The sequence below is a fragment of the Camelus dromedarius genome, chromosome 2, assembly GCF_036321535.1.
Source record: "Camelus dromedarius isolate mCamDro1 chromosome 2, mCamDro1.pat, whole genome shotgun sequence".
In the NCBI taxonomy this organism is placed as follows: domain Eukaryota; kingdom Metazoa; phylum Chordata; class Mammalia; order Artiodactyla; family Camelidae; genus Camelus; species Camelus dromedarius.
Genome location: NC_087437.1, coordinates 3,700,627 through 3,712,577, shown reverse-complemented (window position 1 = coordinate 3,712,577; position 11,951 = coordinate 3,700,627). Strand labels below are relative to the sequence as shown.

Here is an 11,951-nt window from a genome sequence, read left to right as displayed (position 1 = left end):
GACCATTACAGTTTCAATTTCTGTTTTAAAACCTGGGCACATTTAAATCACTTATCAGCCTTGCCATGGTCTCCTTGACAAAGCATTTAAAGGTCTATCGTTTCTTGTCTGGCTCACATCTACCTTCCAATGCCTGGACCTTTTATAATAAAGGATGAAAAGGAAACAGATGTAAAAAAAAGTATTGTCTTAAATGGTAATAATCCAGCTTCAGCTTACAGGAAGTCACTGACGTAGGACTTCTTTTTGAAAACAGCTTGGCTGAGTTGCTGCAATTTGAAGGTTACAGACTATTATTAACTTAGTGAAGTGGAACATGAGACATACAAACATGTTTTCCAATGTGTTTAAGGAATACAGACGTTTACTTAAATCAGGTTGCATTTATTAAAAGTAGAATACAAAATACCTTGGAATTCACAGATTACCCACTACATGTTTATCCCCTAACAATTAATTCTGAAGAAAAGTCAGTCATTTCAAGGGCGGCAACGACAGTTTTCAGTAAGAATTCCACCTGTGGTGGCAGCCGGCATTCATGCCAGCTCAGAGGCCTCCATGCATCCCTCCAGGTTCTCGACCATTAACAGCCCAAACCGATTGCCTCCCTCGTACCAATTTCCCATGTCTGAGATGGCCCCCACTCTGTTCTTGGACCCGCTGCTGCCTTGTTTCTTTTGCCTTTTTTTTTTGGAGTTTGACTTGCTTTTTGGTAGGAAGAGTTCAGCAGGGGCACAGGACCTCGTGGCGTGGATCAGGCACTCGTAAAGCTGCTGCGCCTCGGGACACCCGCGCAGGAGCCCCTCCGCCGAGGCTGATGTCAGCAGGCGGCGGCACAGCCCGTGTGCCAGGCTCCCACTGTACACGCTGCTCAACGGGAGAGGAGAGGGCGTCGTTAATGCCAGGTCCGGTGCCGGGACGATGCTGCCCCGGCCCACCGGCCCGTCCCATACTGAGTGTGTCCCGCCTCTAACATCTCTCTGCTAAAATGACTTAAGAATAGTCTGTTTCTTGAAGGAAGGAACTGAATTGTTGTTACAAACATTATTTCTTGGCTGATATTTAGAACTTTTTGTCAACAAATTAAGTGATGGATGCTTGCTGGTTCTGCAACAAGCCCAGAGCCAAGCAGGCCTCTTAACACTTCAAAGAAAAGGAACTGAAAATGCCTTTGAAAATAGCAAACAGGCAGTCTGTTGAAATACGAGAAAACTTAATCACATCATTTGCAAGGTTACTCATTCACTTGGATTAATGAAAACCTACTTCACAAATGTAAGACGGGACTGACTGGAAGCCACAAATTTATTAGTTAACTTACTGCCAGGGTTGGGCAGTGGTGCCTTAGAAACTGGTGCAGAACCATCCTTTAATCAGCGTAAAAGCATTTAAAAAGCCTTGCTATTAACGCAACATTGTAAACCGACTATACTTCAATTTAAAAAAATTAAAACAATGGAACTGTTTAAATAAATAAAATATGAAGCCTTGGTTACGCTGAGATGCAAGGACAGTCCTGCTGACACCACTCTTAAGGGGACTGTTTGGCCTCGCTTTTGCTGTTCTGTTTTAGAGGCACCTGTGGTAACCGGAGAGGATCCAGTCAAGGATGACCCGAATTAGGAAAGGAAAGCCATAAAGAGTCCGGAGGTCAAAGGCCAGCCTGTCTTACTCGGTAGAAGGTTCTAGGGCGTGCTGACGACACTACTGCCAGGACGCTTTCACCATGAGACAGTCACAGTCACGCCTGCGTTTACTGTGCGCCTCCGGATGTCACTCATTTCTTTACTCAGCAAATATCTGAGTCCCTGCCATGTGCTGGGCCCTGGGGCTACAAGAGTAAACAGACAGCCAAGTCCCAGCCCCGCCCGACTCGTGGTCCAGGGCAGAGACGCGGCACCAGAATCTAACTCCCTCTCTAACCGTCTCCCTTTCATCTCCCTCCCCCAGCACCCCCGCCCCCAGGAGTACCCCCTGGACCAGGACACCGGCCCGCTGAGCCCGCCTGCTCCTGCCCACCCTCCTGCCGTCCTGCCTTCCCACTCAGCTCCTGGCATGCAGGCTGCCTCCCCTCATCCTCCACCCTGTGGAGCCCCCAGCAGAAACCCAGTGGCGTCTAACTGTCCTCTCACTGAGACGAGGGCTCTGTGACAGCCTTGCACATGGTGGGCATTGAGTAGATATGTGCGCGAATGTGCGGACAAGCGGCAGGAAATGTGATCACAGAAGCAGAGTAACGGGGCTGGGTGACTGGAGGCAGAGAGGACTGTGTCCGCAGGAGCATCAGAGAGAAAGAGCCTCTGTAACGGGGCGTCTCAGCGCAGGCCTGAGAGACAGGAGCCAGCGGGTCACATCCCATCACCACTGTGTCTCCTCTCACCTGTACTGAGTTTTAACAATCTGATCCAGTCATGGAAACATCCTTTGGGAATATGGAGCTCAGTATTTTTAAAATCAGTATTAAGCTCTTCAGCTTTAACAGTGATCCAGGACCAGTTATACTAAGATTCATTAAAAAAAAAAAATCTCCTTTGCTTTATGAGTAGGTGGGAGTGTTTCCCTGTTTGCATGGCACTGAGCCAGGTCCCGGGACTTACCAGGTGAGGTCGGGCTCCAGGAGAGGTGCGGCCAGCAGCTGGTTAAGGTACAGCCCCATCTGCAGACAGCACTGCCACTGGCAGAAGGTGTGGGCCGCGTCCAGGTCCAGCCCCGGGCCCGGCGGCGCCCTGGCCCCCTGCAGCTCCTCGCACAGCGCCAGGGCACCGACCCAGCGCTGGCCCGCCTCGTCTAGGGAGAAAGGGCCGAGGGCAGTGCTTCCAGAGACACCGATCACTCTGTGATTTCCCCGTATGTAAAACTTCAAATTCCACAAGAAGGACTGGTTTAAATAACCACAATGCTTTCCTCTTGGCTCTTTACTACATTAATGACACTGCAAAAGCTTTTCAACATATGAACAAATGTTTATACTGAGATGCCTTTCCAACAACAACCTAACTTTTTTCAACCCCAAATTACTGATTTTTTTCCTTAAAAAATTCTCTCTTCCACTCATCTACAACCTGACCTTAAACACATCTGTATCTGAACTCTCCAAACTGTCAATTTCTCTGTGAAAAATACTAGTTACTGTTAGAAATAACATTCTCTTTACTGTTCTCTTGTGCTAAATTTCCTTAAAGAAATAGCCACGTGTTCAGAACATTTTTTAACTTTGGTTTCATGGGAGGAAAACAAGAGTATGACCCACAAAGCATGAGGCCAGTCGCTGACCCCCATCATGGCCAAGGATGGGGACCAGGAAGATGAGCAACCCCCCAGAACATCCGCAGGGACCCCGCTCTGAGCCGGACATGCCACCTGGGGCAGCTGGGAAGGAGGGAAAAGGAGGCCCACCTGTCACCCTGAGCCTGCTGGGGTGTGGGGTCCACACCCTTAACCTGCCCCTCCTGCTGGGCTGTCCCCTCCTGACCGCCGCTCTCCCACACAGGGTGTCCTGGAGTCTCCTGTGCTGCTTCCTCCTCTTAGGAACTCATTTTAAAGAGCAAAGGCCAGAGCAGTGCTACCCAGGAGAACCCCCTGCAGTGACGGGACTGCCCCTTACCTGGGCGCCTGATATGGCGGCCTCGCACACTGGATGCGCAGCCCTTGTACCGGGAAGCTGGGTTTTAATTCACTTTAAACAGCCACGTGTGGCCAGCAGCTGTCACGTCAGCAGTGCGGTTCTGGAATGTGACCACTACTACACCCACAGGTGAGACGCAGCGCAGGGGCGCTCACAGTCCTGTAACGAGCGCTGAAGCGCCCCAGTGCACCGACACTCTGCTGAAGGCGGAACTGCCTAACATCCGTTTCCCTAATAGAGAAGTTACAATTTCTACCACCACTACTTACATACTAATTGAAACTTATAGTGGAGGAAAAAGGGAAAACAGCAAGAATGTTTACTGTGATTGTGGGTCGGGGGAAGTCTCCCCGAGGGGCAGCTGTGCAGACATTCCCATTGGTGCGGCTGCTGCTCTGGAGACGGGGACACAAAGCCACCACAGGTGGCACAGGCACACCCGGCAGACGGGAGCATGGGCACAGAGTGGGGGACGCGGCCTCACAGCCGAGCCCTCAGGGTCCAGCCCTCCGGCTCTGGCCGGCACCAGGAAGTGCTCAAGTTCCTCCTCGAGGAACGGGCGCTTACTCCGGTGCCTCCACTTGGAGGCTCTGACAGAACTGATGAAGTAGTCTGAGGCCACCTTTCTGTCTGTCTGTTTAAACTTCTGACTGTACACAAGTAGCATGAGGAAACTCACCCCTGGGATCCCCAGACACCTACCAGGGCCGTGGGCCACAGTGCGCAGGGGCCCCAGCAGCATCCCCAGCAGCAGGGCCTGGAGGTGATGCAGTCTCACCTTGGCCTCCGCCTGCTGCAACCAGTAGCAGCTGACAGCGATAGGCAACTTCAAGGAGGCGGGGACGGGGTCCAGGACAGCTGGCCTTACCTTCAGCGCTTCTAACAGGAGGGCCTGCCGGCTCGCCACTGAGAGCTGAAATTGCACACCAGACAACTGCACGTTACTTTGGGACATGAAGAGGCTTTCATGTAAATGAAACTGCTGGGTCAGTTTATCTCCCTGTGGAAGAGCATCAGCCGCACCTGGAACACTGAGAACCTAATAAGGTGCTTAATGAGCAAGGTGACAGGTCTCCTCCCTCTGCACAGCCCTGCTCGTCACAGCCCCATGAAGGCGGCTGCATCCCCAGCCTGCCGCTCCCTGGGCAGCTGGTTAAAACCAAGCCCCACCCCTGAAACTGACCCAGGAAACCTGAGGGGAGCCTGGAGTCCACACCACAACTATTAATCTGCTTTAAGAAACAAAAATCTGTACTCAGCCCCACCCTACTTGCCTGGGAGTACCTCGGCCCCACCTGCTCCACTGTCACTTCTGCTCACTGCGGAAGGCAGGCCTGGATGACAGCACCCTCTGCTGGGGTCACACGGCTTCTGTCTGTCCGGGTCCTGACTCACGCCCCCGATGAGTGTCTTACAGTCTGTTTTCTCCCACACAGGACTGTCCTGGGTGGGATGCCCACTTCTAGTGATGGGTGCATTCAAGGGAATGGGAGTGTTTAAGGACTGCCTGCACCATGCGTGTAACCCCCCTCCCCCGATCTTTACTCTGTGCTCTACAGGGTGCGCCTCGGATACAAGGAACTACACAGCGAGGAGGGCCTCAGGCTGCCTGCCAACAGAAATAATCTTACCTTAATGAATCTTAAGATTTAAGAACCATAAGGGACCTTACAGGTCTCACACTTACAGATAAGGGAACCTTACTGGGACTTCACAATCAAACTTCAAGAGGAAAAAACGTTGTATTACTAGTGTCTGCACATAGCCAGAAAAGATTTCTTCCTTGACTTTCTGGGAGGATCAGTCTGGCATCTAACACCCAGTGAGTAAAAAAGTGTGTTGACAGCTGAAAACAGAGATCTTAACATGAAATGAAACATGTCATAACTGACAAAAGAGTTTCCTCATCAATGTGTGACAGCTTTAATACAATATTTATAAGTGCTGGTTTTAAGAATTTAATATTGTGATAAAAATTTTAAAATTGGAAATATGTAGTTGCTTTCCAGTGACCCCATGGGAAGGAGCATTAAGTACTTACAGTTAAATATACTCCTTATCATCTCAACTGGTAGAAAGACATACCAAACAAAGCTAGAAAATACACGAACTCCTCTCTGACATGTAAGCTTGAATTACTGAACTCTCTAGCCAAGTTACAACCTTTATGAATCAAGCAGAGTGTGGCTTTGACCCCAGAGGCTCCCCCCCCCCCCACCACCAAGCATTTGAGCAAGTTGCTGAGCTTCTGGACAGTTGGTCTGATCGCCTGTAAAATGGGCACGGGAGTGAGTCACACCACGTGCTCAAGAGACCCGCTGGTCCTGACAAGTCTGCAGAAGAAGCTGCCAGAGGCAGAGGTGCCAGGGAGAGGCTGGTCTTGGCACTGACTTCCCCTCGGACTGACCCACACGCACCTCTCCTCACAGTTAACCTCTCCTTGTTAACTTGAGTGGTGCCCTGTCCACGGCAACCAGGAGGACCGAGTAGAGACGCTACCCTGTGCGGTCACTGCGGGAATTTACACAGGAGCTGGTGTGGCGTTTCCATGACAACAGCGGCACGCAGCAGATACAGTAGCAGTATTACCACATGGTGCTAAGAAAGCACAGTGAACAGACACTATCGCAGAGTTTCTACGCTGGTACCTGCATAGCTTTGGACTCGATTTGCACCTGATACCATTCAGAATTATCACGGGCTAATCAGAGCTAACAAGACTGAGCTAAATACAGGACCCACTGTGCTATCCCATGGACACCAGCCTCAGACCTCAGCACCTCTGAACTCAGGTGCGTGTCAGCCGCACGTGGCCAGGACAGTTGGTAGGCTACAGGTGGACTCAGCTAGACTTTCACATGAGGACAAAGTGTCCCAACCCCAGGTCACACTGTACACACAGAAAGTCACTTCTGGATAGACTGCACGTGGAAGGCAGAACATTTTCACGACCTTAGAGCAGGTAATAATTTAAGTAGGTCACAAAAATGATAACCATAAGTTCTAAAAACTTAGACCGTATTAAGAACTTCTGTTCATCAAAACACGCAGAGTGAAAGGTCACCCCACAAAATGGGAGTGGCTACTCACAACGCGAATTATTTGACAAAGATCCTGTGTAAAGAAATAAAAACAACAGAAAAGCGGGCAAAAGACATTGAACAGAAATTGAACAGACTATCCAGATGGCCAATAAACACAAGAAAAGGTGCTCAAATAAGTCATCAGAGAAATGCAAATTAATACCCACCAAATGGGCTAAAACTACACAACCATCAGGATAGCTAAAAAATTTTTTAAAGGATAGAAAATACCAAGTGTGGGCAAGGACGGAAAGTTAGAGGAACTCATCAGCTGCTGCTGGGAATAGTTATTGGTAAAACCACTTTGCAGGGCCACTGGGAACAGATCTTCCAAGCTGAACACTCGCGTACACTGTGCCCCAGCATCGCCACTGCGAGCGGTCTGTGCAGGAGGCGTGCCCACGTCCTCACGACAGCACGTGCACCGCAGTCTGCTGGCACAACTCATGACTGCCCACCTGCAAACCCACACACGCCCTGGAGAACCCGACTATGGCGAATCTCCACAAAGCAGAAACAATACTCAACCGCTCCTGGGGTGCAAATGGATCTCACCAATATCATGCTGAATCAATGAAACCAGACGAAGAACTCACGATGCATGTAAGGCGTGAAAGCAGCAGTCGGACTATTCAGCAGTCAGAGATCAGGACAGGGACCACAAGGGGCACGGGGCGGCAGGGCCTGGGACCAGACACTGAGCTACACTGGCTCTGGAGGGCTGTGACCTATGAGCAGGCTGTCACTTGTGGGGCCTCAGAAGCCATGTCTATGAAGCTGTTACAAGAAAGAAGGGCTCCTGTGTGGAAGGAGGCCAGTAAGACCTTTTCTTTCTTTGAGATCTCATTCCTGTGTCATAAGATTCACTTTTTAAGTGGCTTCAGTTTGTTTACAGCTTGTGCCCCACCACTAATCCCGAATGTTTCACCACCCCGGTTCCCACCAGTGGTCACACCCCGTGCCCAGGAGGCTTGAGGACCTGTCCCACGTGAACCATATTCCTCCTGCCTGACCATCACCAATGTGGAGGCTAGACAGGCTGGTTCCCAGTCGACTGTGCAGGCCAGGAGCTGGCTACCGACATTCTGGGCTGGGTAATTCCTTGCTATGGGGCTGTACTGCACCTGGTAAGATATTCAGGGCACACTTGCCCTCTCCCCACCAGACACCAGTAGCAACCACGCCCCTTCCCCAAATTGCCAAGTACTGCCAATCCAAAGTGTCCCTGGGGGGTAAAAACCACCCCCGTGGAGAACTGATGGTCACACTGCCGTAAGGACTCCCGTGGGGACGCTGTGCTGCGGCCCCACTTCCCTGAGCAGGCTGGCACCACCAGTAACCTGGGAGAGCCTCACGGGTCTCAATATCGAGTCAGATCCAAGAACGGGCATCCCAGCTGGTACCCTGAGTTTACCTACATTTAATTCCTAAATTTAATTGTGTTCGCAAAAGCAGCTTCATAGCTATTTGTAATTGTTAACATATTTATGTACTATTACAAAAAAAAAAAAAAAGTACACTGGGATCTGTGAGAATTTCTTTTACCCTGAAAAGGGGACTGGTCTGTTGCTCAGGTTTAAACAATACTGAGTCAGTTTAAGTCATGTTTTCAGTATCGAACTAAGCAAATCATCATGATGCCATAACCTCAAGCCTGGAAAAAAAAGGCCCTCGCCAATGAAAATAAAAAATTAGACCTAAGCATTGGTACTGATCTTGCTAATTGAAATTTGACGCAGCCTGGGATGTTAGTTATGCCTCTGATCTAAGCCTAAAAGCATGCTTTTTTCCCCCTCTGCAGCTCAGAAATTTTTCCTTTTCTTTTTTTTTAGCCACTAACCCCATTCCATTGATGGCTCGTTATCAGCAAAGGAGTAATAACTGCAGAGACAAAGCATCCTATGGAAGCACAGTGGGAAAGGCAGATTTGGAGCTACAAGCTCGAGGTCTGAGTCCAAGCACTGACAACTCCCTGGTGGAGGACTACAGTTGCCTACTTTGAGTCTTAGCTTTCTCAGCTATGAAATGGGGCAACAGAGCGACCAACCTCAGTTCGTTCTATTAGAAGAGATAGTATACAGAAAGTCGCTTTATAACCTGTGAAGTGCTCTACAAAAACTGTTGGTATTGCGAACACTTACCTCGGTCAATCTGCTTAAGTCACAATGATCCTTGGGCAGTTCTACTGCAGCAACAATTGATGTTTTGATGTTTTTATGAAACCTCTCCACCTCCCTGAAAGCCAGAGGCTGAGGAGGCGGGGCGTTCCCAGACGTGTCTTCCAGACGGGGGGAAGCATTCGCCAGAAGCCCATAGATGACCTGCCGGATGGGCAGAGAGACTCTGTGGGCGTTTGGTTGCTGCATGTTTTCCACCTGTGTGTGCAGAATGGTCCGTCTCAGCACCAAAGCATCGCTGATGAAGGGGGACAGCTGGCCTCTGGCCAAGGCCGCTAGCACCCACTGCGGGAGACCCAGACCGCAGGCGTCCGGGCAGGAGTAGGCACCATGCTGGAAGAAGTCCTGCAGCTTCACCTGGGACTGCAGGTACTCCTCCATGGAGCAGCACAGGAGCTCCCTGACATCTCCTCGACTCTTCTTGGGGAGCTGTTTCAGAACCTGGTTGAGTGCTTCGGCAGGGCCAGCAAAGTGAGACAACCAGTTCAGCAGTCCCAGCACCCGGTGGTGTCTCCTCCCCTTAGAACCGGCAGCTCCGGGGGGAAGGCGTACTTTACTGAGGAATGTCTCCACGACAGGCAGGTTAACGTGGTCATTTCCGCACAGCACTGCCAAGAGAGGTAGCAGAGCTTTATTCATGTTGCTGAAGTGACGGCAGAGTGCATCAAGTGAAAAGCACTTGGCAGGGATGTAGCGGTCTCCGGTGCCCTTAATTGTGCTCACGTTTCTCCACTGAAAGCTGTTCAATGGGCAAAACCCACCTTTCAGGTCAAAAATGCAAAAGTCACTATCCGACGACAACACGGGGCAGTTCCAGTGATTAGCCAGAGTCATAATGTCCCGGTCTGCTTCTGAAAAGCACTGGACGAAAGGCACCTGCAGCCTGTTCAGAACCTGGATGAATACTTCCCGGATGAGCAAGGGACACACATACCCACCGCTGCCCACAGAGAGTGAGTGGGCCATTTGGATCTTCTCTCTAGCACGATCCTTTAACGTTGTTAGCTTTTTATCTGAAATATCACATCCTCCATCTAACACAACATAGGGACAGATCTTACATGCAAATAGTGATTCAAAGAATTTTTGTACAACATCTGCAAAAGAATCATAGTCCCCTCCATACTGGAGATCCAAGTCTGAACTGAAACAAAGCCGGTGGAAGAGGGCATAGCCATCAATGATAATTTTTGTGTCTCGCAACTTCAAATCGGTGAAGAACTCATTACTGTGATCTTCCACAAAACTCATTAGTCCTCGGATACCCATGACTGTCTGAAAAATTGCCTGTTTTAAACAGAACACACTTTCAGTCTATGTCGGTTGCAGGGGACCACGTCAGTTTCCAGTAGCATCAAATCAACAGCCAATGTTATGAAGAGTTCTTTACACATAACATATTTGGAGTCAGAGTCTCAGTTCTTACCTAGATTCTCAGGCAACCCCAGCTGGCTGAGAGCTTTTTCATTCTCTCTTGCTTTTCCCATATGTTATAAGGCACAAACTCAGTGGTTTCGTGGAGTCCGATCTTTGGACAGGGAGGGAGGCTGCTGCTGATTCAAAAGGAAAATCAGTTAAAGCGCATTACTGACACACTAATAATAGAACATCTGCAGACTTTGATACTGAGACAGTCACCGCCCTACAACACAGCGTGTGGGGTCAAGGTAAAAGGTCCTAAGCTATAAAAGTGATATTCTCAATCTCACAAGTAATATATTGAAAAGTACTGGGCTTCAGTTAACTAAAGTGTTTAGGGTCAATAATATAGATCCAGTTTTCTATGTTGATAATCAGAGCCTAAGAGTTTCTTTCAGGCCTTGGCTTGTGGGCCCGTCTTAATTAGAATAGTTTTGAGGAAGGAAAACTACTCATGGAAACTACTGATGCAAGCCTCCAGGAACTTGACTCTCCAGTTTCACTCCAACTAGCGGCTCTTTTCATCTTCTTGCTTTGCATATTCAGCCCAGTTACGTAAATATCCTTCCCCATCTGGCTAACTTAAGTCTCAGGATCAGTATTACTAGTTTCTCCTTTGGCCTCAGGCTAACCCTGGCACTGTTATTGATCCTGTGTATAAACCTGTGAGACGGTTAAGCATGGGGGGTTTTGGCAGTAAAATTGATTTTGAGAGATATTGCATAAGTATTCATCTATCTTGATTACAGAGTGTGGGGATTCCCCGTGCACTGCCTGCCTCACTTCGCCCCAGTCTCGGCCGTATCTCAGCACCTTACCCTGGGTAGTACCCATTCCTCCGTGAGACTGTCTCGTAAAGCAAATGCGGGCAGGGACTGCGGCAACTCATCCTAAGACGACTGCAGGACCCTGCAGAGTAGATTCGGGCTAGACAGGAGAAGGGCGCACAAAAGCTTTGATCCGTGTCGTCGAGCACAGCTCTCAGACACCACCCCTCTCGGACGCGCAGCGGCAGCGCCCACCTGCTTCGTCCTTCCAGGGGACCAGCACCTCCATCACAAGACCGCAGGAGCCGGTAGAGCCCTGGAAACCCTGACACGTGAGTCCAACCCCCAAACCGGAAGCGGAAGTCTCCGCGTATGACATTATCACGGGGGAGCCCCGTTCCGGAAGCCGGCGGCGCCGCTGGCGCAGAGAGTTAGGTGCCCTCGGGCCTAGCACGACGTTGCTCAGGAAGGCTGGGAAGCACGCTCTGGAACGCCTGCTATCAGGTTGCGGCGTCTCAGCCCACCGGGCCAGCCCCCTTTCCCCGCCCACCTGGGGTCGGCGCACACTTCCGCCTTGATGAACCACTCGGGGCCACCGCCCTCGACTTCCCGGCACGCCCCGCGCCATCTCCCTGGCAACGGCGCCTGGCAGCGGCGCCCTACTTCCCTGCACACCCCGCGCCGTCTCCCTGGCAACGGCGCCCGGCAGCCGCGCGCGACTTCCCGGCACACCCCGCGCCGTCTCCCTGGCAACAGCGCACTGCAGCCGGGACGCGCGGTGGTCGCGAGTTCGGCCAGCGCTACTTCCCCGACGTGAGGCGGCTGCTCGTGCGTCCCGGGTAAGGGCGGGACCCTCCAGCCGCGAAGGTACGCGAAGGCT

General features: G+C 50.7%; 2 protein-coding genes across 13 annotated transcripts in view; one reads left to right on the top strand and one right to left on the bottom strand.

The window, feature by feature from the left end:
* Positions 1 to 363: 363 nt before the first annotated feature.
* Positions 364 to 11,669, bottom strand: ASTE1 (asteroid homolog 1). 8 transcript variants are annotated; one of them, XM_064490729.1, is made up of 6 exons: positions 11,622 to 11,669; positions 10,312 to 10,435; positions 8,850 to 9,493; positions 4,328 to 4,538; positions 2,598 to 2,787; positions 364 to 867 (listed from the first exon to the last, which is right to left on the bottom strand). In XM_064490729.1, exons 2-6 carry the CDS (start codon positions 10,370 to 10,372, stop codon positions 537 to 539), a joined length of 1,437 nt encoding a protein of 478 aa, XP_064346799.1. In that variant the 5' UTR covers positions 10,373 to 10,435; positions 11,622 to 11,669; the 3' UTR covers positions 364 to 536. The 8 variants fall into 8 exon arrangements, 7 of the variants coding, with proteins under 7 accessions (XP_064346799.1, XP_064346790.1, XP_064346783.1 ...); XM_064490720.1 differs by lacking the exon at positions 11,622 to 11,669 and adding an exon at positions 11,327 to 11,459; XM_064490713.1 differs by lacking the exon at positions 11,622 to 11,669 and adding an exon at positions 11,123 to 11,414 and having other exon boundaries at positions 10,312 to 10,438.
* Positions 11,605 to 11,951, top strand: part of NEK11 (NIMA related kinase 11) — a 219,149-nt gene continuing 218,802 nt past the window's right edge. For 4 of the 5 annotated variants that reach the window (XM_064490756.1, XM_010979689.3, XM_031465471.2 and 1 more), the window contains exon 1: positions 11,605 to 11,938. The gene's annotated coding sequence lies outside the window, so the exon portion shown is untranslated. The remainder of the gene's footprint in view (positions 11,939 to 11,951) is intronic. The other variant, XM_031465352.2, reaches the window with a different exon arrangement.